This window comes from Narcine bancroftii, chromosome 1, assembly GCF_036971445.1.
Source record: "Narcine bancroftii isolate sNarBan1 chromosome 1, sNarBan1.hap1, whole genome shotgun sequence".
In the NCBI taxonomy this organism is placed as follows: Eukaryota; Metazoa; Chordata; class Chondrichthyes; order Torpediniformes; family Narcinidae; genus Narcine; species Narcine bancroftii.
Genome location: NC_091469.1, coordinates 280,516,000 through 280,543,524, shown reverse-complemented (window position 1 = coordinate 280,543,524; position 27,525 = coordinate 280,516,000). Strand labels below are relative to the sequence as shown.

At 39.8% G+C, this 27,525-nt stretch overlaps 1 protein-coding gene across 3 annotated transcripts in view; it reads left to right on the top strand.

The window, feature by feature from the left end:
• The first annotated feature begins 2,683 nt into the window (after positions 1-2,683).
• Positions 2,684-27,525, top strand: part of LOC138744654 (tryptophan 5-hydroxylase 1) — a 41,587-nt gene continuing 16,745 nt past the window's right edge. The window contains exons 1-4 of one of the 3 annotated variants that reach the window (XM_069901164.1): positions 2,684-2,799; positions 15,066-15,203; positions 17,330-17,513; positions 25,650-25,750. In XM_069901164.1, coding sequence (XP_069757265.1) covers positions 2,785-2,799; positions 15,066-15,203; positions 17,330-17,513; positions 25,650-25,750 — 438 coding nt within the window. In that variant the 5' untranslated portion in view covers positions 2,684-2,784. Of the gene's footprint in view, positions 2,800-7,057; positions 7,276-15,065; positions 15,204-15,876; positions 15,928-17,329; positions 17,514-25,649; positions 25,751-27,525 lie in introns of those variants that run through there. The other 2 variants (XM_069901156.1, XM_069901173.1) reach the window with 2 other exon arrangements.

The following is a 27,525-nucleotide window of genomic DNA, read 5'->3' as shown; positions in this document are numbered from 1 at the left end:
ATCAATGTTAATATAAAACTCGGTTTTGAACTGTAAAGATTAATATTGATTCAATATTTCATCCTTGTATTGAGAGAAAAATATTTTCTGTTCACTTTAGTCCCACCATTCAGTGGTTAAGAACTGAACAGTAATATGGTACAAAAGACATAAGATTATAATACTGATATAATCACGAGCCCCTTCATGGAACATCTATCAAAAATGTTAGAGTTTTTTTTAGAATAATAATAATTCTGCCTGAGTTGGAGAAATAATTTTTTATCTTTTATTCCAGAATATCTTCAAAGGATTTTTTAATTCTGAGAAACTTGCATCATGGCCAGCTGCCAAGGATAAGAGGGAAGATTCTATGGTCTTGAACAGCGAATATATGATTTAAAATGAGGTATTTTAAAAAATTATATTTTTTGAAATATTTATATTGAGAAGCTTTAGTTGTTTTGTACACTCTGAAAATAGTAATGCAATATTGGTAATAAAAATTACTGTTTGTATTGTCATTTACATTTATCCATTTTCTGTTGTAAATTTAACTATAGCTTAAACCATAGTCGAACAGAATGCTTAATTTTCCAATAAGCAATGAGGACAGTACGGTTGGTGTAGCGGTTAGTGCAACACCTTTATGGCACCAGCGAATGGGATTGGGGTTCAGATCCTGCACTGTCTGCAAGGACTTTGAACACTCTCCCTGTATGTGTGTGTGTGGGTTTTCTCCAGGGGCTCTGGTTTCCTCCCACCATTTGAAACGTACCAGGGGTGTAGGTTAATTGGATGTAAATTGGCCAGTACAGACTCGTGGGCTGAAATGACCTGCCACTATGGTATATGTCTCAATTTAAAATGTAAAATTTGATATGGCATCCTGATTTCCAGGATGGAGTGTTCCAATTTTTCCCATGATTCAGAACCAGGCATGTGGCTATTTGCACATTCTTGACTGCTGAACATTAGAACACTCTCCATGAACCTGTTTTTGCTGAATAAAGATGCTCCCCTTTCTGAATCCAATGGGAAGTGACGTGGGAAGACCCAGCAGGAGGTCACAATCTGCTGATATTAGGCAGCATCAGGAAGGCAGAAGAAAATCATCTTACATTTTCTGGGAGAGTTCCTGGGTTATTTGCCGGCCTGCTTATTCTGGGTGGTCTCGGTCTGGGCATGATTGAGGGATGTGCAATTGGTAGCTGGGAGCCCCAGTGATAAATGGGGCAGCCTCCCTCCTGGAGAGGGTTGGCAGACAGCAACTGGAGTGAGGAAAGTAGTGGAGGTAGAATGGTTGCATGAGAAGGAATGGGAAAACTGGAGCAGAGGGAGCAAATAGGAAGAAAATGGTGAAGAAAATGTGCAGGATTGCATTCTTCTATCAGATGAGCAGAGCTTTGGTGTATACATTCATGCAGATACATGTGTAACAGAGTATGGTCTCCTGATGTCTTGGGCCACCTTGGCTTTAGGCCAAGACCTTGTTCTCTCAAGGTCTTGTAGAAGCTAGTTGTGCAACCCACACACAGGCAACTTCCACTTCCCAATGGAAGCAGGTCATCCTTAATCCCAAGGACTCCCTCAGAAGACAGCTTATTAAAATAAACTATACACAAAACTCAAGGAAGATGTTTTTTTTTGTAATTGGGCTGAATAAGGCCCAAAAGTACACTTTTAAAAAAAGCAGTGTATTTTTCTTAAAGTTAACCTTGAGATGTTACTGGATTATATGGCATTGATTAAAAAGTGCAATTTTTAATGGGGCAGAGTCAAGTTATTCATGTTGAACAACTGCTGCCATGATTACTAAACTTTGTCAGGCATTGGCCCTTGAATTATAGAGTTATAACGCATGGTTAAATAAAGCTCTCCAATCCAACTCATACATGCTAACCAAGGTGCTTCCCAACTCATCCCTTTTGCCTGTGTTTGAGATAAATGGGGAAGTTCTCCAGACTGTGGAAGGGATGAAATTCCAATTGGCCATAAAGCAGTCAGCAAGCAGTCTTGCATACGTTTGGAATGTAACTTTGAAACAGTTGATCCATCTTCTCAATTATTTCACTTGCTAAATGCCCAAGGTTACATTTGCAGCCACTGAAAGAGTTATGGTTCCTTTCATTTGTGCAAAGTTGAGATGCTGTTTCACAACTCCCCACGACTCCAATAATAGCTTAAAATTATTATTTTATTCCTTTTAGATTGTATCTTACTAGACTTCACCCATTGTTTTACATCTAAATATTCTGTATTGTTGTTCCTCTTTTCAAGTGAGAAAGGTTGCGTGTAACTATTAACGAGGATTTCATACTGTGGTCGGTTAGAGAACCAGCAATACAATAGCAGCTGTAGTCAGCAAGCTCTTTAACTAATGGGGTTGGAGGCCATTGAGCAAATGGATAAGAAAGAGCTTTGTGCCAATCAAAGGTGGTTAGGATTTGCTTCAGCTTTGTCTTTATACTACCATTTAATATTTAATCAGTATTTAAAAGGCAGTCTGGTGTGCAATTGTTGTCTTGCTGTATGCACATTTATTGGTTATAAATGCTGAACTATTGGGTTGAATATTGCTGGGAAATGCCAGCAGTTCTCCACGGAATACCCGGAAGTTCTCTCTATGATGTCACCAAGTTTGGAATTCCTGTACAATTGCAGAAATTCCGAACATGTTTCCCACTCTTTTCTGGGGTTTTGCTGATTTTGCTCCATTCGTGGAATGCCCCTGTGAAATATGGACATCTATCTATTGCTCAGCATTTCTGTAGGGAAACTTCCCGCCTGAACACTGGAAAACAGATGCTAGGGAAAAGGGTAAGTATTTGGCCATTTTCAATGTTTTGAATTAATTGAAGTTGATAATTTCTGATTGTTTAAAAGTATTCTAAGTACTTTATTTGTGTTTTTTTTTGCATTCAGAAAGACTTTTATAGTTTTGAAAGGTGGTTAAGTTGGGAATATAGCATGGTTAGCTGTCAAGGTTTTGTTCATTTGTATGTCAGTGAACTTGTTCCAGGTCTTCTCCCTTTCCCCCCTTGATGTGTTGGGTTTGCACATGCAGGATCTCACCATTGGCATCTGGACAGCCTCAGGCAGTGTTGGCATCCGTAGCAACTATGTAGATAGAGGTACGTGTGGACGTTTTAACAGAGAAAATAAGTTCTGGCCAAATATGTTTTGTTAGGAGGCTGATACCAGAAACATTTTTTGTTATAACAGCACTCATTGGGTTTAATATATGTCAGCAAACACCAAAACACCTGTATCAAAAATAGAATTGCTGGAAGAACTCGGTCACCAGGACATCATCCATAGTAAGAGAAACCTGTCAATATTTCCAAACAACAGCTCTTCCTGTGAACTGACCAGTTTTTCTTTCCACAGATGCTGAGTGATTAGTTGAGTTCTCCCAGCATTTCTGTTTTTGATTCAGATTCCAGCATTTGCTGTTGTATTGCTTTCCTACCTGTACCGTCATGGGGTACTGGATAAGGGGAGTCGGGTATTGCAGTTGGTGAAACACCAAGTATTTGCAAGAAGTTTCTATATATTATACACTTTTCAAATTTTGCCTTGTGCCTTGAGACTGTTTTGAACTAAAGGCAATTTGTACTCTTAAGATGGCCTACACCTGCAACATTCAGACCTTCCACATCCCAGCAGAATAGGGTTCAGAGCATGGGTGCACTGTCATATAATCAATCTATTGTTCAAAATGCAAACTAGTATTCATATGTATAAATAAATAAATAAATAAATATTGCTTCGTGGTTAGTATGAGCAGTTCCTTTGATCGTTCAGCATTCTCACTGTCCATGGGAAGAAGCTGTTCCTCAGCCTGCTGGTGCTAGCTGTGATACTCCTGTATCTCTTCCCCAATGGGAGTAGGTGAAAGATGCTGTGTGAGGGGTGGAAGGGGTTCTCAATGATTTTTCACATCCTCTTCAGACAACAATCCTGGTAGATCATGTCAATGGGGTGAGAGAGACTCCAGTGATCCTCTCTGCCACTCTTATGGTCCTTTGGATTGTCCTCTGATCCATTTCTCTGCAGAAATCATACCACACTGTGATGCAGCCAGCCAGGATGCTCTTGATAGAGCTCCTGCAGAAGAATGACATAATGGTGGCCGGTGGCCTTGCCCACTACAGTCTTCTCAGAAATTGCTGTCACTTTTGCATCTTCCTGACAAGTGAGGAGATGTGTATATATGATAGGTCATTTTTTAAGGGGACTCCAAAGAGTTTGGTGCTGTCTCTATTACATAGTTATTGATGTGTAGTTGTTCCTGGTCCTCCTGATGATGGTTGTTTCTGGTCCTCCTGAAGTCCACAATCATCTCCTTTGTCTTGTCAATGATGAGACTCAGTATTATGAGATTTTCCACCTCTTCTCTCTAGTCACAACAAGAGCCTTGCACTCAGCAGAAGCAAAAACAAAGGAGATGCTTGTGGACTTGAGGAGAACATGAACCAGTCCTCATCAAGGGGTCAGCAGTGGAGAGGGTCAAGAACTTCAAATTCCTGGGTATCAACATTTCTGACTATCTGTCCTGGGGCTTCGATGTCAGTGCAATCATGAAGAAGGCTCACCAGTGGCTATACTTTGCGAGAAGTTTGAGAAGATTTGGTATGTCACTGAAGAATCTTGAACACTATATGTATAATGTGGAGAGCATTCCAGTTGGTTGCATCACTGTCTGGTACAGAGGTGTCTGTGCTCATGAAAAGAAAAAAACTCCAGAGGGTTGTTAACTCGGCCTGCGACATCACCACCAGTCTTCACTCCATCAAGGACGTCTACAAGAGGTGGTGTCTTAAGAAAGTAGCCTCTATCTTCAATGACCACCACCACCCAGGCCATGCCCTCTTCACTCTGCGAAAATGACTTGCAATGGAAGCAAATATATTTTGCAAGAAGCTGGAGAATATTGTTTACAAAGACCATGATTGTCTCCCAGTAACAGCCAACTTCAAAGTTGTGGCCAGCTTTTGCATGTTTAAGATAAACATTCAGTTTTGAGCTTTCCTTTGTTCTGTCAGAATGGAAAGATGGAGACAGTCCAAATAATTCTTTTGACCATTTTATTGATCATTATAATCATTGTTTTAAGAATCATTTTAATTGTTTTATCATAGTTTTAATTCTATAAGGTTTTAATAAACTGTGGAAAAATTCATTGCAACTTTAATACGGACTTTTCATTGAAAGGAGTCAAAAACAACAGCGCTCTCATCTTTCCAAGCGATTATAAAGGAAGATAATTGCAATAGCTACTATGGGGGGGGGGGGGGGGGGGGGGCCGGTGGGTGGGATGGGGGGGGGGGGCCGGCGGGTGGGTGGGGTGGGGGGGAGTACAGGAGCCTGAAGACAAGCACAGGACATCTTATCCTCTGCCATCAGATTCCTGAATGAACCACAGACACTACCTGACTTGAGGCCAACTACTATTGTGTAATCTGAAAACCTAGTGACTGTTGGAGCTATGTCGCGATGCAGTTGTGCGTCTGCAGCGTGAACAGGAGAGGGCTGAGCATACAGCCATCAGGTGTACCAGTGCTCAGCATAATGGTGCTCAATGTTCTGCTTCTGACCCGGTGTTGTTTTTAAAAATTTGTTAGATTGGTTCAAAGAGAAGGAAGGCTGGAGACGTTATCAATAAACATTGATCTCTTCCATAACTTCTACTCCTTTCCTTAAACCTGTGTGCTGAAGGGTTGAACACAAAACTCGGGTGGGGGGGGGGGGAGGGAACCGACGGGGTGAGATAGCACCCGAGATCAGGACTGAACCCGGGTCACTGGAGCTGCGAGTCTGCAGCTCTGCCAGCTGGCTTCTGCGTCGCCCGTGGTGGTGGGGATCGACTCGGTGAAAGAACTTCGATTTTTCCATTCCACAGACGTTGGGATCTTTCTATTTTAGTTGTTCTTTAGATCCTTCCACTCGGTTTATAATAGCTGGAATTTTCCATTTGAACTAGACTCTGTATGTTCCTCAATTTGTTTCAATAGCTGGGAGCTTTGCAGACAGGATCTTCACGTTTTGGTTGTAATTGAGATGACGAGAGGAGGTAACAGTATTTGCATTTAAAGGGTTGGTTCTACAGATCCCCGTTTAGTTACTGGGAGAACGTCGATGAGAGGAGAAAATCAACAAGTCGAAGGCATTTATTGAATCATTTTGCAGCAATGTGTTTAAAGGAAAAACGAGCTGCTTTCTCCAGGACCAGGTCTGTTAGGTTTAAATAATCCAAGTCATTCTGAAAGGTGAAGTTTGCAGTGTGCGACAGTGCAGGGAAATTGCCTGTTCCAAGTTCGTTCGGTTGGTACAGACGTTAGGAAGCCTCTAATCGATTATTTGCACTTGTGGTTAACTCGGGAAAGACGAATGAAAATAAGTGAACTAGCGGGAAAATGGGGGAAAACTGACAACAAATGTGTCGTGAAATATTTAACAAAAAGGCGGTTACGAGGAAAAAATAGATAAAACAGAGAAGTGAGAGCGAACGAGATGTAAATGCAGTAAAGGAGTGGAGGAGAATCCGCTAACGACCAGATGCGAATTTCAGGGAACAAATCCCTGTTTGATTCACGATCGATGAACTTGTAGAACAAGTCACTCCTTTGCATGGTCACCGTCGTTAACGGAACCTCTCTGTGCAGGGATTCTGGTTGGAATGAAGAACATGTCCTTGGACACCACGAAGTTAGGCGGTTGGAAGTGACCGGCGATCACTGTACTCCGTGTTTCTGGAGCTGTGCCTTCATCTAGCGCCAACCTCCGTCTGCTTCCTCCCTTCATTGCAACAAGTTACTTTCTTTCCGACTTTTTCAAACTCTAACGTCATCCAGCAACAGTTTGTCCCCAGATTGGAAATTCAATACAAACGATGAAATGCGGACTCTGGTTAACGGTGACAGCCCATCCCTCTTGGGTGCCCCGTGTTTGGAGAGTGGGGCGTGATCCTTTTATTTCTCTGTTTACTTTCTCCTTGACCATTGAGAGGAGTTGGATGGATGGGGCGGTGCAGCGCGGGTTCCCCAGTCCACGTATAAATAGCAGAGCGCATCAGCGGAGAAGAGGGCACAAGACGGTGGAAGGGCAGCCTCGTCACAGAGCGGGCGGCACATTGTGTTCGGCATCGGAGAGACCCGAGGGGGAAGACACGGCAGGGGTCGGTCGGAAAACATCTCCGATCTCGGCAATATGTCCTCCCTGAAGAATGAAGGGCCCAGAAGAGGACGATCCTTCGAATCCGTGAACTCCAGCTTGGACGAGAAGAACAACGAGGTGAGTCGCCTTGATGCCCGTCCGTCAGATGGTTCCTGTAAGACAATCCCATTATTTGAATGGAGAAGGATTTGAAACGATTTGGGGGGCGTTCGTCACGGTAGCTCGTGGGCAAATGTGTTTTGCGAAGTTTGTACTTGATCATTCCTTCAGACGGGCAAAGATGGTGAGCTGGAGGCTCGTCGCAACCGTTGAAGAAGAAGAAATGCACGAATGTGGGGTCGCCCGGAGGGAAGAGCGACCGTGGAGGACAGTGTAAAAGGAGACGGGTTCGATGTCACCCCTAAAACGTCTCCCGGATAGAGGGAAGGTTTTCTTTTGTGCTTTATGTCAACACATCCAAAGGCGTCCGTAAGACGCATTTCGACGGGAATTAGATAAGTTAGGAAATGGGTATTAAACCATAGGGAATTTTGGCCATTGAGTAGAATGACCGAGTACTTTCCGATCAATTTGCAGCATTCACGGCCTGTGTGGGGCGTGGCGAGGATTCCCGATAACCATGAAAGGGACGTTTCTTCCAATACACACTCAATGTTCCTTTCAATCTGAGAACCGAACATTTCCAGGGTTGAGTCGCAATGTTCTTGCGCCAACAGGCGCTTTGACAAGACTCGGGGAGGAGAGGGAGGGGTCGGAATCGTCTATGCAAATATAATACCAAACTCTTCAACACATTTGTACTGAAAGAAGGGAAGAATGAGTAGTCCGATCATTCATAAAAGTAAACTTTCAGGGGGTTCCCTGGCTGTGACCCATTGCCGCCTCCATTCGACTGGATTTAAAGTATTAGATTTGTGCCTGATCAAAGAGATTTGTCCGAGTGGATCTCATCCCTGCTTCCTTTGAAGGACGCGACATTCTCCCACTCTGAGCACGTCCTGCGGTATTTGAATCCACGACACTCTCCCGGGAGCTGAGAGTGAATAAGAATGATTCATGATGAATTTCGCGTTGTTAATTAAGGAGTTAGGAAATAGAGAGCAGTGAACTGGCGGAGGGGATCATATCACCAACTCGTCTTTCTACTTCTGGGCAATAAGAGTTGGAGATGAAATTGTTTAATCCAACACTCAGAGCCCTGTTTAATCCAACGCTCAGAGCCAGCTATTCATAGCCGACCTGCATTTAAACTCTTGTCAAATTAAGATGGATTGGGGGATGAACTTTGCACGCAGAAATAAATAGGATTGAAAAATTGGCGGGGCTGATAACGCAAATCTACAACGATCGCGTGTCCGAAAGGATTAACACACGCGAAGAAAACGTTAACCTTCGCGGTGGATACAATGGGCAAGTGTCCTGGGTCCACGCATGTTGTTAAAATATCCATGAGGCTCACTGTGTTAACCAATTTAACGTCACACACGGCAGGTTGTTTTTAGGCTCTTGAAGCGGACGGTCCCGCAATGTTCGGCTCCATTGGTCGCTGTGGGTGACCGTCCTGTCCCATCTACCACTGAAAACCATGGGAAAGTGTGAAGTTGATAAAACGACATTTGTTTTAGTTTTTAAAAAAGTTCTGTTCATTCTGTACAACACAACTTTTAAAGGTAAGTTGTGTTGGTTGTTGATCAGTCTGTCGGGTCCAGAAAATGAATGACCAGCACGGAGTTTCACTTCTTTGGGTTTTAATTGCTGAACATGTTAAAAATGCTAATTATTCTTTTAAAGAAGCCTTTCCTTATTTTCCATAATCTAATCTTGTCATTTTTTTAAACTGCGAGTATACCTGATGTGAACTGCCTTCACACAGAAATTTAAATGTTCTTACTTTAAACCAGTTGTTTTCAAACTTTTTCTTTCCACTCACATTACCACTTTAAGTGCCGTAGGTGTTCTGTGATTAGTAAGGGATTACTTAAGATGGTATGTGAATGGAAAGAAAAAGTTTGACAACCACTGTTTCAATCGTGCACAGTTTCATTACTCTAAAGGAAGTGGGCCATTGACAATTTTTCTCAAGCAAAATATTTCAGTGATTGGCGGTGATTCTCAACCTTCCCACTCACATACCACCTTAAATAATCCTTTACGAATCACAGAGCACTGAAGATATAGGGATTACTTAAAGTGATATATGGAACTCATATTTTCAAACTTAAATTATCTTGTTTTTAATGTAGATATTATCCATTATGTGAGAAATGTAAAAATTTTGAAGCTTCCCTGATCAGCATGTTTTGGGAGCACCCAAATTGAGAGAGATTCTGGAAAGTCATTTTCAAAACTTTATCAACAATTTAAAAAAATATATTTTATTTTAATTTTTACAAGACTTGTATAGTCTTGTTATATACATCATATAAATAGTATTTTAAAATTATAGTGTCGCATATGATTGCCCAAATCTCCTCCCTGCCTCCCACCAACTGCAAACATAAAAAAGGTGTTTTTGAGCTGCCTTCATTAATTAGTCCATATCTTGATCTTCAGGAATTCAACGATATTAACCTTAACTATATTATGCAAACCTTTTCAGGGAAGTTAATTATATTCTTAAGCCAGTATGATTCAAATAAGGTTGCCATATTTTAACAAACACATCGTATTTCTGTCTGAGATTGTTAATTTTTTTTTTTACAGGGGGCACAACTTTGTATTTCCATATTCCAGTGAGTAATAAGAGGGGTGGGGGGGGGGGGTGGAAGGATCAGAGTTCCATGTAACCGTTATACATTTCCTGGCTACTGCTAGTGCAATCCTCACAAACTGTATTTAATATTTGGATAGTTTTGTGCTAATAACCATAAAATTGCTTAATAAATTTATTTCTGGTTCCAATGGGAGGTTACACAAAAAGGATCTTACTTTTAAGAATAGTCAGGTTGAATGTTCCAACCTCTATAATGCACCTAAAACACAAGCCTGGAATTTCAGGTTTGTGCTGTAGGGTATAATTGGTGCATAAAATTGCATTATACCAATCTATATCTGACATTAATAAATGATGTCATATAATTGAGCACAATTTTGACCAATATTGTTTTTGAATCCTTTTTCCCAAATCTCTCTCCCACCTTTCCCTTGGTTTGTCCAAGCCTGGTTTTGACCTATTGCTCTGCAATAGGAAATGGACCTTAGATATAAATTTACTTGAGACCCCCTTTTGAAGAAGAACCTCCACATCACTACACATTGGCAGGGTCGTGGCTGGTCCTAAACTCTCTCTCAAAAAGGATCTTAATTGAAGATAGGATTTGTCAAATAGAACTTTCTTCTGCTATCTATTTTTTAGCTGTTCAAATGACATAAATTGTTCTTGTTCATAACAATCCTCAATACATTTGATCCCTTTATGGTGCCAAGTGTCCAGGGTTTTATTTCCAAATGTCATTGGTATTAACTCATTTTGATACAAGGATCTTTTTGAAGATAACCCCACTTTTAGACCTATACAGTTATTAATTTGTTGCCATATCCAAATTAGGTGTTTTAGAATGGGGTTATCTGTCTTTCCAGACAATAATTTAATATTCCATTTGTAAATGAAATCTTCTGATTTATCAACAGTTCTTAAGATTAATTTGGAACCTACTCGTTAATTGCTTTGTTTGGTTTTTCTTGTGATTCAGATAAACTTATATTGGCGTCTTAGGAAAAAGTTTTAGCTTTTACCATGTTGATGGCCAGGTGAGCAATCTTACTGAAATGGAAAGATGATTAATTCCCTACTCATATGCAGTGGTTATATGATGTAATGTCCTCCTTAAGTTTAGAAAAAATTAGATATAATATTAAAGATAGAAAGTTTCAATTTATGAAATTGTGGGGCCCATTCTTAGAATTGCTTTATAATTGGAAGAATTGACAATTATTATATGTTCTGGTTCTTTAATGAGGAACCACTGATGACCCCCGGAGAACAGACAATAATGATTTTTCTTTTATTAATTCTAAAGGTAACCTTGATTAGAGGGAGGGGATAGATAGGGAGGGGTTAATTTTAGTGTTTCTTTCTTTTTCCTTTTTAACTTTATTTTATACAAGTTATTTCAATAAATGGGTTTAACATGGTTGCATGGATCATTTTAATTAAATGTTTTTGAGGTATTACAAGCAATTACTGCTGAGATTTTATCTACTTTTTTCATTGAGTTTTTTGTGCATGCTTTTATATCAATAAATTATTATGTAATTGTCAATTTTGTATTTATGCTTTTATGTTAAATGATTAAAAAATATTTTAAAAAGAAAACCACTGCTTTAAACGAACCAACATGTGATCTGATTGAATGCTCATGGCATCCATGGTTGTCAGTTCCATTCACTCGGGTCACACACATCTATTCTCCTTCCCTTTAAGGCACACATGTCAAACTCTGGCCCGCGGGCCAAATTTGGCCCACAATATAATTATATTTGGCCTGCAAGATCATATCAAAAATGTATTAGAGGTGGCCCGCTGGCCGCCGCGCCAGTATAGCGCATGCACAGTAACCGCTGTGTCCCAGGGTGAGAGAGAGAAAAATCCTGGTCCTTGAAAAGTAGTGGTGGGTGGTTTTATAAACACGCTGTCGTGTCCCCCCGCCCACCCCCCCACCGCAGCGTGGCCTGGCCGGTGTCAGGGGAAGCCAAGGCCGCTTCCCAGCACCCGGAACCCCAGTGGCACAGTGTTTCTTGGATGGAGTCGGGATGCCGGAGGGAAGATTGGGGCTCCCCGCCGGGCGATGGGGGTGCCGGCCGGCCTGCGCCTTCTCACCAGACCAGCGGCAGGTGCCCGGAGTACACATGGAGAGCGAGGCTGGTCGGGCAGGTAGGGTGGAACCCCCCGCCAATCTCGGGAGTGGCGTGGGCTGGAACGGGATTAGCCACGCTCACCTGCTCCTCCACCGCTGACCGGGATCCCAGCGCGGTCATGAGCGCGGAGACTGCCCTGGAAAGGTCCTGGGACACCGGCACGGAAAGAAGAGCAGGGTCCGTAGAACATTACAGATCAGAAACAGGCCCTTCGGCCCTTTGACTCTACCTCGTGAAAACCCAACACTGGAGAAACTCAGCGGGTTAAACCGTATCCTTTATCCAGCAGAGAGGTACCTGACAATGTTTGGCCCTTGATCCCCCTCATCAATGTATGAGCGAAAGTCTGTGATTCTCGTAAAAACACCAGAAGGGAGAAACTCAGCAGGTCAAAGGGGGTCCAGCAGAAACTCAGGGGGGGCCTGACCTCGCCAGGACCGTTGCCCACTCCCCCTCCCTGCCGCAGGCTGACCCGTGACTCACGGTGACAGGGCCGCTGATCCGCCCAGATGCCGCCCTGCAGCGAGAGCCGATACCCCCGCACTGTCGTTGTCCAACCCGATTGCCCGCAAACCCCGCCCTCCCGCACACGGGCCTGAGTAAGGATTATGAACTTTAATCTCAGGATAAAACGATCTTCCAATAGTTTCATGTCACAGTGATAAATATATTCCTGGTTAAAAATGGTCCTGCACCTGGATACAAGCTCATTAGGCATAAAACTTGAAAAGTGTGTCAATCAAAGGATATCTGTACCAATGGAAAAAGGGCATGGCAAATAACCCTGCTAGAGTTCATGCCCACAATCAGTCACCCATTTGATTGTTTCAAGAATCATGTTATTCTCCCACATTCTCAATAGCCCTCAGATTTTACTATTTGACAGCACACTAGCAACATTTGACAAATCCTCTATAGAGAAATATTATTTATTGAATATTTTATTTCTCATTTGTTAATGCTTCTGGAAAGAGTTTATTCAAAACTATTATTAAACATTTATTTTAAGAAGAAAAAGTTTAACATTACGTGTTGAAAGAAGAGAAAACATGCAGATGTTGAAAATTTTCAATAAATATTTAGTTCGGCCCTCGACTTAGTCCAAGTTTTTAAATTTGGCCCTCCATGAATTTGAGTTTGACACCCCTGCTTTAAGGTTATCAGCTCCCATCTATGGTGTAAAATATTACTGTGATTAACTTGGCAAAATAAAGTGCAATTTCGGCCATTTACCATTTATAGTATATGTACTGTCCTTGGATAACTAGAGGGCATTTGATAATACTCCACCTTAAAAGTTTCTCTCAGAGAAAATACAAGCTCAATGCAGCAGGTAACACTAGAGAACCTGTGTTGAATTATAGAAAATACCTAGTATAAATTATTTTACTCTGCACATGATGTTACAAGGAATTGAACTGGACTTCAACTCTTCCATTTATAGAAATCACTTGGACTAAGGGAGGTGAAAAAGTTGTGAGGTCAACACAGGAAAACTTCAAGTGGATATAGAAAGGTTCAGTGAGAGGGCAAATAGAACACAATATGGGAAAGGTGAAATGATCCATTTTGGAAGGACAAAAAATTTTAGATGTACGCATGTGATGAATTAATCTTCTAACCCTGTGTCTTTAGAAGGTGGAAGGAAGCCCACGTGGACATGGGGAGAAGGTACAAATAAACAGTGGCAAATAACCCAGGTCATTGGCATTGTAATAGGTTGTGCTAATCTTGCTGTCCTCCATATAAAGCAATAGAGATTTTACAGCTCTGAACTGCAGAGGGATGTGAAAATCCTTGAGCATAATTTGCAAGTACAGCAAGTAATTAGAAAAGTCAGCAGGATGTTATTGTTTATTAGTAGTGGTATCGAATACAAAATTAGGGAGGTAATACTTCAGTTATTAAGAGATGGTGAACCCCTATCTCGAGTAGTGGGTGCAGTATTGACAACCTGTGTAAGGAATGAGATATATTAGAAGTAGTTCAGACAAGGTTTATGAGACTAAATCTGCCCATTCTAGTTATGCCTTTAAAAGAAAGGTCAATAGGTTCGGCTTATGTCAGCTGAGAAGTGAATATGATTAAAAATACACAAGATCCTGAGGGATTTTGACAAGATTCATGCGAAGAGAATGTTGCAGAAAAATCTAGAACTAGAATAACTGTTAAAAAGGGCTGCCCTTCTAAGTCAGATGTGAGATTTAAAAAATTCTGGCAGGGTCTTTGGAGTTTTCTTCTTCAAATGGGAGTGGTTGTAGAGTCTGAATATTTTAAAGGTAGAAGTAGATGGAGTCTTGAAGGGGTGGAAAGGTTTCTATGTATGTTGAGGATGCAATCAAATTGGTCATGAACTTATTAAATAGGGAAGCCAGTCTGAGAGCTCAGATGACCTAATCATGCTCTTAATTTATTGATTTGTTACAGAAAATTATAGCACTGTAATGTGTAGGTATTAATGTTCCGAACAATGACCCCTGAACAGCGACTAAATGCACACAGACTAACAAAGTTTTTAATAAAGATACATAGAGTACTTAATGCACACAAATGGTAATTACAATAGACACAGTGGTCAAATAACCAATGACTCAAAGGGTTACCAGGCACGGACAAACACACAAATGTGAAATAATTAACCCTATCTTCTCTATTCCCATGTCTTTTAAATAATACTTTGAGATACCTCTAATGTAAAGCCCCTGTGATGTACTATCACTCACTTTCCAGACCTGTTTGCAGCTTTTATCATCAATCATTTTTCTCCAGAGCCTCTTCTCCATTATTCAGTAGTTGTCCACTTTTAACTATCCAGTTAAATGTAGAGAGTCTTGTGCAATGACTCCTCTGCCCTGTCAGCCTCGTGTCCACTTTCACATTTTGTTGCCTCTTGATGAATGTTACCTGTAGACATACTAGGTTCATGCATTTGTCAATCATATCCAGTTTTGGTGAGACAACCTAATGTCATCATTAGGCACTGTAGCATAACCTCTCAGGAGTGTCCCTGTCACTTTTTGTCATTATTGATTTATTTTAACATCCTGCAGATAAACAAATCAAATTTCTGCAAGATTGAAGAGAATAAGGAGAATTGCAACGTGTCGGTGGAGCGGGGGCGAGTGGCTGTGGTATTCTCTCTGAAGAATGAGGTTGGCGGTCTGGCAAAGGCACTGAGACTGTTCCAGGTGACACCACTTCACCCATTTTGATAGCATCATAGATTTTATTTTCACTTACAAGAAATTCACATCCTTTTAAATTTCTTTGGATGTAAATGGTGAACTTTCAGTCTCAAGTCTACACTGTCAATTCAGTTCCCCTATAACCCATTCTCAATCATACACATGACAATCAATTTCAGCCTGATTATCCTTGCACCAGGAGTAAGTTAATATTGATCAATTAACCTGCCATAGAGAAAATGTACAGTGTATATGGACTTCAACAGAGGTCTGAATCGAATCTGGGCTGTAGAGCTATGATACAGCTGCACTAACTGCTGTGCCACTTTACCTGTCTTTTACACGGCCCCACAGTAGATTTATATGCTGAGACTCCAGTCTCTGCAAACATTAACCCCCAAACACTAACCTCTAATTCTAACATTTGTTGAGAGTGAGAAGGTTCAGGTCAGCTGTCACAGGACAGTTATGACTTCTTAAGATACCCATTTTCTTTGAACCTACAACCTATCATTATTACAAGTTGGCTGTCCCACATCCCTTCGATGTCCCTTATCTATTCAAAAATTGATTGAGCATACAATTTGCTTTGTATTGTAGAAAATAATGTTGCCTCGTCAAATCTATGCTATTTACATTGGATTTATTTTCTGTAATTTTAGTTTTTCCCATCGGTGCCAACCAGACTAAAACTGCAGTGCTTCAACATTTCACAGTTACACATTTGGTACGCAGTTACTGACGTGAATGTATATTTACAACACTAGACCATGTAGGCTTCTGGTATCCCAAAAGTATAATTAATCTAGATATACAATTGTTCAATTAGATGGTATCATAAAAGCATAATAAACATTTGTAAATCTAGATTAGTTGATTAAAATAAAATCTATGGTATTGCTCAATCAGCAAGCATCTACAAGTTTACAACTGCATTTCACATCCTAAACTGGCCTAAATCCCATTGAGTCTAAATTGTTATCAGCAGAAATGTGGGAAGGATGTCTGTGTTTGGGAGTCTAAATTAAACAGATAAATTGCTTATTGAGAACTTAAATGATGGCAGGTACAAATTGTGTTCGTAGGTGGGGGGGGGGGGGGGGGTCACAGATCGCTTACCATCTAAATTGGGTTAATCAGAATCTGATTTTTATTCTGTTGATGCTACCTAGCTTTTGATACATGTTTCTTGCTTCATTGAACTCTGTCAGCAATTAACTAAATCAACCTATTTATTCTACCCTGAACAAAAGTGCATGAGTTCAACTTTGTTGCCCTTTATCAAGCATGAAGAATGTTTAGTTATAAATTAATAACTAGTAAAGTGAAGCCCAGTGAATATTTAGAAATCTGAAACTAAAACATTATCATGCTGGAAAGAATGAAATGCAAGAATAAAAGACATTGTTATTGATGAAAGATCATCAACTTGAAATGTAAAATCTTGGGGTGGGGGGAGGGGGTTAAAAAAAAAAGGAAATGTAAAATCTCTAGAAATGGAGACCTGAAGATACTGGGATCTAAGTGGTGTTAAACAAAAGGGTTTTGATCCAAAATGTTGACTGTCATTTTTCTCCATATATGCTGAGTTCATCCAGCAGTCCTTTTTATGTAAATTCTGTTTGTCTCCAAATATACTGACTGTCCTGTTGAGCATGCTCAGTGTTTTCATCTTCTATTGCAATTAACAATTAATGTTTTTTTTAAACATCGTGCAACTTGTGCCTTTTCACGTTAATTAAGAACCTTTTTACACATCAAAAGCAATTGTCAATTGAGACAGACTGTATTTGACCCAATGTATTTGAATTCTGCTTAATTAGTCTGCATGGATGTTCTGTTAGGAGCTGAGTTGAGGACCTGAATCTCAAGCAGTTGTTCAATTAAGACCCAAGTATGTTCAGTCATCAAACTCTGCATTGACTCCTCTGTATTTGTTTGTTTGTCTGCTTTCTTCTATTAAAGTTTAGTTGAAGAGAAATAGACACTCCAAGAGTTAATCTGGAATATTTCACAGTTCAATATTGCACAATAATTGAGAGGTGTCAAGTGTTGGAAGTTATTTAAAGTATTTTAAGCAATTTCAATTCATACCTTGTGGTTTCATGTATTGAGTCTTCCTTCCCCAGGAGAAACACGTGAATTTGGTTCACATCGAGTCACGAAAATCCAAACGGAGGAACTCTGAGTTTGAGATTTTTTTAGACTGCGACAGTAATAGAGAACAACTGAATGAAATCATTCAAATTCTGAAAAGTCACGTTAACATAGTCACTCTAAACTCGCCTGACAACTCCTATACACAGGGAAATGGTAAGTTTCAAACCAGTTTATTGCTGCGAATGTATTTGATTGCAAAATGACAGTGAGTGTGGAAGAGGACCTGTCATATCAAATGTTTTATGGTACTATGTCCATCATTATCAATGAGCGTATGTACTTTGCGTCTGAGTATCACTATTGGTATCTAAGTCCAAGACAATATAAATCACATTGTCTATAAGTAAACATAGCAATATGAATCCTAACAAATGTATCTATCACTGGAAGTATTAATAAATGTTGCAGATATGTTAGTGAGATACAATGGCTATGTCATTATCTGTCATTGCATCTGTGCCACTGAATATGTTATTGTGGGTTATTTTCCCAAGGAAAAATGTTTCAGTAATTGGAGGAGCATATAAGTCAATGACACATCTGTAGAATAAAATTAGAAAATAATCTAGAATGAATGCAATTTTATAGTTTGGGCACACCTTTAAATTTAAATAGGAATGTTTTGTCACATGGATGTGCACATTTGTTCTAATCTTATTGATGGTGTGTATAGTGTATTTGTAAAACGATTGAATAAAATGGAATGGGTGAAATGAAGAGACATTGTGCAATGCAACCATATTATCAGCAATATTGAGCTGATCATTCTTCATCCAACCCATTGCTTACACTCAACCTATGTGCTTACTTCATGGATATATTAGCCTTTTCTGCTTAGGTGGCTTTTAACTATATAGTCTTGATTCTACAGCCATCCTATGAGTGGATTGGGCTTGTGAGATTGATGAAGCATCCTGTGGCACTTCCCTGATACCATTGACAATGTGGTTCCGAAGTACTTCAGAAATATTTCTGAAGATCAGAACCAGTTGAACTTGATTTAAAAAAAAAAAAATAAACATTTATAAAACATATAAAATAGTTGTTTATTAATGTACAACAAAACAAATTAAAAAAAGGACCTGGTTAAATTAAATTTAATGAAATTTGGTAGCTATATTCAAATGAATGTAGCTTTCAAGGGATGTTAAATCTGTCTGTAAAGTTGAGGGGAATCAGACATGAAGTGTGCTTGGCCCTTGTCTCAGTAATTTACAAAGCACTATGATCTCAATTGCGAGAACATAAATGGAGCAAAGGTAAGTCTGATCTCTATTATATTCTGTACTTGGGCGGCACAGTTAATGCAATGCTGTTACCGTGCCAGCGATCGGGGTCGAATCCCACACTATCTGTGAGGAGTTTGTACGTTCTTCTGTCTGTGTGAGTTTTCCTCGGGGGCTCCAGTTTCCTCCCAGCCTTAAAAAAAAACATACTGGGGGTTCTGGGTCCATTGGTATAATTGGGTGGTGCACGCTCATGGGCCAATAAGGCCTGTTACTGTGCTGTATCTCTGTATGTATGGCTTGCATGTAGGCATGAAATTCTGGAATGTATAACTTGCCATGTAGTTCTCTGTGGAACATATCAAACATTGTAAATTATAAGTAATAAATACATTTCAAATTTAAGTATTACAATAAATAATCTGTGTGAGATTATGAATGTAATTTACTTAAAATATATTGAATAAGTCAAAAGTAACATTGTATTATGATATCTAATGCATTTAACATTCGACATCAAGAATTGCAAAGCAAAAGTAAATTGGCCTTTGGAAATGGAATGGGCAAGGATATCAGAATTCGTAAAAGTAATTAATGTTTAAGAGAAGATGTGAAAGGTCTTTCCATTGAGAATGGGGAGTAAATAAGAAAGATTGAGTCCTGGTAGAAGACAATTAAGTTGTAAGGTTGGTGGTGAAGCAAGGTAATTGAAGGATTTAATGATGAGTATTTTGAAGTTGATACATTGAAGAAAAGGCAAATTGCAGGATTCAAACCAGGATGAAGATTAAACTAGGATTAGAAAAGGAAATCTGGTAAATTGCTGAGATTTTATAAACTTTGCAGCAAAATTGTTTTTCTATTTTTACCTTAAATTTTATAATAAGGTATGATTGGATTATTAACCGTCTCCAATGTCGGAGACAATGTCGTCTGCCAATCAAAGTTGGACTTTGCCCACCCATTAGTGCACACCTGACCATTGGCCCCTTTAAATCACTTACTGATTACCTGATTTTAAAATATCAGTGGTTCTCAACCTTTTTCTTTCCACTCACATCTTCTTTCTTTGGCTTGGCTTCGCGGATGAAGATTTATGGAGGGGGTAAATGTCCACGTCAGCTGCAGGCTCGTTTGTGGCTGACCAGTCCAATGTGGGACAGGCAGACACGGTTGCAGCGGTTGCAGGGGAAAATTGGTTGGTTGGGGTTGGGTGTTGGGTTTTCCTCCTTTGTCTTTTGTCAGTGAGGTGGGCTCTGCGGTCTTCTTCAAAGGAGGTTGCTGCTCGCCGAACTGTGAGGCGCCAAGATGCACGGTTTGAGGCGATATCAGCCCACTGGTGGTGGTCAATGTGGCAGGCACCAAGGGATTTCTTTAGGCAGTCCTTGTACCTCTTCTTTGGTGCACCTTTGTCACGGTGGCCAGTGGAGAGTTCGCCATGTAACACGATCTTGGGAAGGCGATGGTCCTCCATTCTGGAGACGTGACCCACCCAGCGCAGCTGGATCTTCAGCAGCGTGGACTCGATGCTGTCGACCTCTGCCATCTCGAGTACTTCAACGTTAGGGATGAAGGCGCTCCAATGAATGTTGAGGATGGAGCGGAGACAACGCTGGTGGAAGCGTTCTAGGAGCCGTAGATGATGCCGGTAGAGGTCCCATGATTCGGAGCCGAACAGGAGTGTGGGTATGACAACGGCTCTGTATACGCTTATCTTTGTGAGGTTTTTCAGTTGGTTGTTTTTCCAGACTCTTTTGTGTAGTCTTCCAAAGGCGCTATTTGCCTTGGCGAGTCTGTTGTCTATCTCATTGTCGATCCTTGCATCTGATGAAATGGTGCAGCTGAGATAGGTAAACTGGTTGACCGTTTTGAGTTTTGCGTGCCCGATGGAGATGTGGGGGGGCTGGTAGTCATGGTGGGGAGCTGGCTGATGGAGGACCTCAGTTTTCTTCAGGCTGACTTCCAGGCCGAACATTTTGGCAGTTTCCGCAAAACAGGACGTCAAGCACTGAAGAGCTGGCTCTGAATGACGACTTTAATATTCCCTATGCCATTGGTGGTCTGTGATGAATAAGGGATTGTTGAAGGTGGTATGTGGGTGGAAACAAAAAGTTTGAAAATCACTGTTTTAATTTTATCTAATTGACTTGTTATGTGCAGGGTTTCATAACTCCAAAGAAAATGGACCAATGACAATTTTTCTCAAGCAAAATATTTCAGTTACAATTTGGTCTAGAACAGTGGTTCTCAACCTTCCCTTCCCACTCACATACCACCTTAAACAATCCCTTACTCATCACAGAGTACTGATGGCATAGGGATTACTTAAAAGTGGTATGTGAGTGGAAAGAAAAAGGTTGAGAACCATTGCTAATTATGATGGGCTATATTTCTTAATATCTGTGTCTATCATTTTGAAATATAAATCTATTGAGTACATGAGTTGGGTCATCGTGTTACAACTGTATAGTAAATACACAAGTTGGAACCTCACATTACAACTATACAAGATATTGGTGAGACCATACTTGGAGTATTCTGTGCAGTAACTAAGCTATAAAGGGTGCAAAAAAGATTGACAATGGTGTTATCTGGACTGACAGACTTGAGATATAGGAGAAGCTAAATAGGCTGGGCCTTTTCTAGCTATTGTTAGTGTAGTGGTTAATAGGCATGGTTAGTGTATTGGTTAGCGCAACGCGATTACAGCGCCAGTGACCCTGGTTTGAATCCATCGCTGTCCAACAGGAATTTGTACGTACTCCCCGTGTCTGCATGGGTTTCCTCTGGATTCTCCAGTTTCTGCCCTCTTTAAATAAAATATGGGATTGTAGGTTAACTGGTGTATTGGGGGAGACCTGGGCTTGTGGGTTGGAAGGATCTGTTACCATGCTCTAGCTTTTTTTAAAAAAAAAAGGTTCTCCTCCAGGTGCTCTGGTTTCCACCCACCCTTCAAAACGTACCAGGGTGTAATTGGGCAGCATGGGGTCATGGGTCAAAAGAAGCCATTACTATGCTGTATGTCTAAATTAAAAAATTCTCCCTGGAGGCTCGGGTGTGATCTTGTACAACGATATAATATCATGATGGGCATAGATAAGGTAGGTTGTCATAGGTTTTTTTAACTAGGGTAAATTAAAATTGGATGTCCTCGATCTAATATGAAAGGGATATGATTTTAAAAGGGACCTGGTGGCAGATGGAATTTAATCCAGACAATTGTGATGTTATGTACTTTGGGAATTTCAGAAAGGCATAGAGTAAATGGCTGAGACCTGAGAAACATTGATGTACAAAGGGACCTTGGTGTGCGAGTCCATAGCTCCCTACAAGTGGCAACATAGATGGATAGTATAGTGACAAAGGCATTTATTATGCATATCTTCATAGGCTGAGGCATTGAGTTTAAGAGGTGAGATGTAGTTGTGCACAACTTTTGGTTATATTGTGTGCAGTTCTGGCTCATACTCTTACTGAGGTAGCAGAAGAGAGGGTACGGAGGAGATTCAACAGGATGTTGCCTGGAATGAAGGACTTTATTTCTAAAGAGTTATTAGATAGTTTTTTTTTCTCTATGGAGCATAGGAGGCTAAGGCATGACTTTGTGGATATTTATAAACTTATGTGGGGTATAATCAGAATATTGTTCCCAGGTAGTGGAGTCAAAAACTAGAAGACATACATTTAAGGAGGGAAGGGGAGATTTGAAGGAGCTCTGATGGGTATGTTTTTTTTTCCACTCAGTGTTAACTATCTGGAATGAGCTGCCGGAGGAGATGATGGAGGTGGTTACAATATTTTGAAGGCATTTGGATGGATATCAGGATAAGAAAGGGTTTCATTATATGTGGATGATTTATAATTGTTTATTTCTGACCCTAAGAAATCTATTCCTTTTATGCTGTCCCTACTTTCTGAATTTGATAGTTTTCCAAGATACAAATTTAATCTTTATAAGGATTAACTTTTTCCTATTAATAATCAGGAGTATTTATACAATCAAATACCCTTTAATGTTGTTAAGAACCAATTTACTTATTTGGGTATTAAAATTACGAGAAATTTTAAGCATCTGTATAAATATAATTATCTCCCCAAAAGAATATATGAAACAAACACTTTCCAGACAGTCTCCAATGGTGCTATCATTAGTTGGTCATATTAACACAATTAAAAAGATAAAAACTTTGGTAAAAATTGTATACTTTTCAAGCAATACCTTCCTTCGTCCCTAAAATATTGTGTTACAAGGTATATTCTAAGATATCTTCTTACATTTGGAATAATAAAAATCCTAGATTGAACAAACCTTTATTGCAGAAACAAAAGAAAATCAGGTTTCTTTTTCTGTTAACCATTGTATGTAATGTTGTTGGTTATGTCTATAGATGATTGGCAAGTGGTGTGAGTTCCAAGGGGTGGAATGTAGTGTAGATTGTGGAGGGTTATGCAGGCTCTCTGAATGGAACTTGGTGGAAATGTGGATTGTGGAAGGTCAGATGACCTGTCTGGAATTTAGTTGGAAGTTGCATTGCCTGCCAATCAAGGTTGGACTCTGCCCACCCATTAGTGCACACCTGACCATTGGCCCCTTTAAATCACTTACTGATTACCTGAGCTAGATGCCCCAGCTCACTGAACTTTAAAAGTCCACCATGTGCTGTAGCACAGTTTCTCTGCTCTTTGGTTCTGACTACGAACGCTGCTCTATGCCAGGTTGCAAACTGTGGACATCACTGGAGGAATCGTTGGTAAGGTGTGCACTACACTTAGAGAGGGACTGTAGTATTATTTGCCAATACTTAGTATTGAGCTGCTCACTCCCCTGGCCCCCCCCCCCCCCCCCCCCCCCCCGTTGGTACAGGGAACCAGGAATGTGCATTGAATTCCCGGTCTTGTAAGAGTGTGTCAGTAACAGTATATTACTTCATGTGCGTAATAAAGAGAGAGAGAGAGAGAGTAAGTGGCCACTGGTATCGGAGATTGCTGTATCTGATGTGAATGCCTATGTAGTCTCTAGTATTGTGTTTTGTGACTTCCCCGTTACGATTTCTCTGTGTGTACAATAAAGATTACTCCTTGTTTGTCAGCTTCTATGGACTCACGTCTCTGTGAACACACCGAACCCGACTTAAAACTCACATAACAATAAATAGGTAGTATTGACCTTTGTAGCAGTCACAGATATGTCCTTCATGCACTTACAGATTTTTCTGTCTGTGGTACATCGTGGTTCTGTTCCAGAGATGCAATATTAGTTTTTGGTCTCATTGTGTAAATGAGACCATGTAAATCTCATTATTTTGCTTATCATGATGTGGCACTTTTGGGTTTGTTTGAATCTGAATTGCAATTGATTTGCTTGTTGATGGTACTTTTTAAATTTGTTGTGATTGTTATTGACAGAACAATATTACCCACTTCTTTTCACATTAATTCCTGAAGAAGTTATAGAATCGTTACTAAATACAGTAAAACCTCATTAGAACGCAGTAGTTGGGGTCCAAGATTTCATACTGCGCTACAGCCAAGTTGTGGAACTGATGCATATATGTCAGAGTGCCCACAGATAATCGCGTTCTAATGAGGTTTCACTGTACTTTCATTCAATACAAATGTTTTTTTAATCAGTAAAGTTGTGTGAATGACATATACTTTATAAGTGGGATGAAAAGCTGGTACGATACAAAAGCTCACCAGTATTGCATCATTTACTCAATATATGGAAGAAGATTCACTTAGAAAGGAAAAAAACAAATTACCAAATACCAAAATTATTATTGACGCAAAATCAGTTAATCTCTTTCACAATAGATAACCTTTCCTTTAGAGAATGGGAGAGAAAAGGAATTAAAAGAATAGAAAATTGTTTTTTGGGAAATAATTTATTAACATTTGAACAAATGAAGTACAAATATGGAATAACTCATGGTACCATGTTTGCATACCATCAATTGAAAGCCTACTTAAAGGATAAATTGGAAAACAGACTGAGATTACCAGAAGGAAGCAGCTTTGAATATGTGATTACAGACACAATGATAATTAAAAGATTTATAACAAACATGTACATCATGCTGCAAGAGAAGGAAAATGATAAAATAAGCTATAAACCCAAACAAAAGTGGGAAAGAGATTTAAACATAAAGATAAAAAATGAAACATGGGAAAAGTTATGTTCTGGAACTATGAAGAATATAATAAACACAAGGTTACGCATGATACAGTATAATTGGTTACACAGATTATATATCACACCCCAAAAGTTTAAAAAAAAATAGGATCCAACATTATCAGATGTTTTCACTGTAAGAAGGAAATGGGAACAACAGTACATACAATCTGGGCATGTGAGAAAGTGAAAAAGTTTTGGGAAGATCTAAATCGGAATTTAAATAAAATCACAAAAAGCAACATACCAAGTAATCCAGAGATCTTTCTTCTAAGTAATATAAGAAGTAAAGAATTAGGTCTCAAACTGGATGAAGCACAAAAAAGATTTATTATGATAGCCTTAGCTGTAGCAAAAAAATGTATAATGTCAACTTGGAAATCAGAAGAGAGCCTGAGAGTACAGCAATGGTACATGGAAATGAATAAATGTATTCCATTGGAAAAATAACATATAATTTAAAAAATAAAGTCACATTATTAGAACAAATTTGGGAACCGTACATGGAACACAACAGAGAGGGCTTGCCTTGGACCTCCACCCCCTAAAATGATAAAATGGTAAGAAGACAAAATGACTTGATCCAATGTGTAAAAGTAGATGACACAATTTTCTTGTTTATTTTCATTGTGTGATGACATTGTTTAATGGGTTTATTATATATGTTGAATGTTTAATGGGTTGGGGGGGGGGGTGGAAAGGTAGGGGGGGAAGGGGAGAAAATGCCACTGTGTATATTTAAGAGGGAAATGCTTGTATGTATTTTGGTTGATATGGTTCACAGTGTGAAAAATTTAAAAAAAAAAATTAAAAAGTTGTGTGAATGATGAGAACTTGTGAGTCTGTGCTATATGGAGATTGCATTTGCTGTGTAATTTAATTATTCCACAGATATGGAATCTACCCCATGGTTTCCAAAAAGGATCTCTGATCTAGACAAATGTGCAAACAGGGTTTTGATGTATGGTTCCGACCTGGATGCAGATCACCCGGTATGGAATCGTTTTCTTTCTTTGCTGAATTTGTGTGTCCTTGTCTGCAACTATTTCATCTCATAATTTTCTTCACCTTTTATTAGCAGTAAATCTTTTCATCAGAATTGCCATGATCACTTTTTAGTTGACCAGTGATTATATGGCAGTTAGATATTGATAATGCCCTAGCTAACAGTAATAAAGAATACCAGTTGAAGTAAAAGAGAGAAATTATTTGAGGGAGCCAGCAATAGAAGCCCTGATCACAGGCTTTTTCCAAAAGGGATGGGCACATGGCTCTTAAATGGGATGGTGAAGCACCTATTTGGGGGATGGGTTAGCGAATGGTTATTGGGGGCCTGATGTAATCTGAGGAAACTCGCCATGTCCAAAGATAGGGTTGTAAAGTAATGGAATTAGTCATCTTCCCACTTTGAGCTGTTAAGGGAAGGTTTGCAGCCTCATTAAGGTATGCACTGCTTAACATCCATGATATGTTCTGTGAAAATGGGCGTTAAGCGATGTGGACATTATGAGAAAATCCTATTATAAACTTACCAGAGCTACATGGGATACTGTAGTGTATCTGTAAACTTTTTATCTGTAAGCAGGGATCAATGTGGGAACTGACAGGGGACTGTGGGGAGAGAGTGGGCCAGTAGTATCAGTGTGGGGACTGACTCAGGGCTGTGGGGAGAGAACAGGGCAGTGGGATCAGTGTGGGGACCGACACACAGTAGTGGGGAGAGGACGGGGCAGTTGGATCAGTTTGGGTATACAGAATGCAATTTCCTATAGCTAGCAATATCTTTTTCTAAATTGCTGTGGACTTGCTCATGGTAATTGAATAATTATGGAACCATGGATGTATATGGGGTTGGACGTTGCCTAAACGGACGTTAAGTGGTGCATACCTGTTCTTGAATGACCGCCAATCTTTGGAAATGGATTATTCATCTTCTGCTTCTTCTATGTCCTGGAAAACAAAGTGGGAAGGTTTGAAGTAAGATCAAGTGGGATCATGCTCACTTGTGGTCAATGTTTCAGTAGAGAACATCTGATGATGTCCTCCTTTCTGGTTAACTTGCTCCTGATTTTCATACCCGTGCTTTGAAGTAGGGGGATGATTAGTGTGCTTGACATCCCACCTCTGGACGAAGTGGTGGAGCACTTTCTAATGGGTTGAAGAAATGGGCTGGATGGATTTTGTATTTAGGTCTCCACTTTACCCCAATGAGAAGTGCAATCCCTTTCAATGGATGAAGTTGCTGATCTTGTTGGAAAAAAATGAGTGTCGATAAGGGATTTACTTCCTTTCCTTTATTTCTAGGAGTTTAAGGCATTTCAATTATGTTTATTCTTTTGTCTTTTTAACTTGTTAAATTATTCATTAATTTTCAAATGTATCTGATAAATATCTTTTTAAAAATAAAAGAGATACAAAGGCCTTTGACAGCAGCAAGGTGTCAAAATGCCTTTAGGACTTTCTAACCAGAAATTGGTTAGCTTTTATTCTGAAATTCAAAGTCCAAATTTATTGTCAGATTACATGCAGGACATCACATACAACCCTGAGATTCCTTTGCTTGTGGCCAGGCAGAATTTCTAATTACTGGAAACTGTACTCAAGAAGAAAAAAATATAAACAAAAGAAAGAAATTTATACAAACTGTGCAAATAAAGAAATAAAAATATTCAGTAATAAATAATCAGCAAAATATGTTGGTCAGGAGAATGATAGTTGAGGGGTAGCAACTGCTCCTGGGCCTGGAGGTTATGAGGCCTGTGGCACC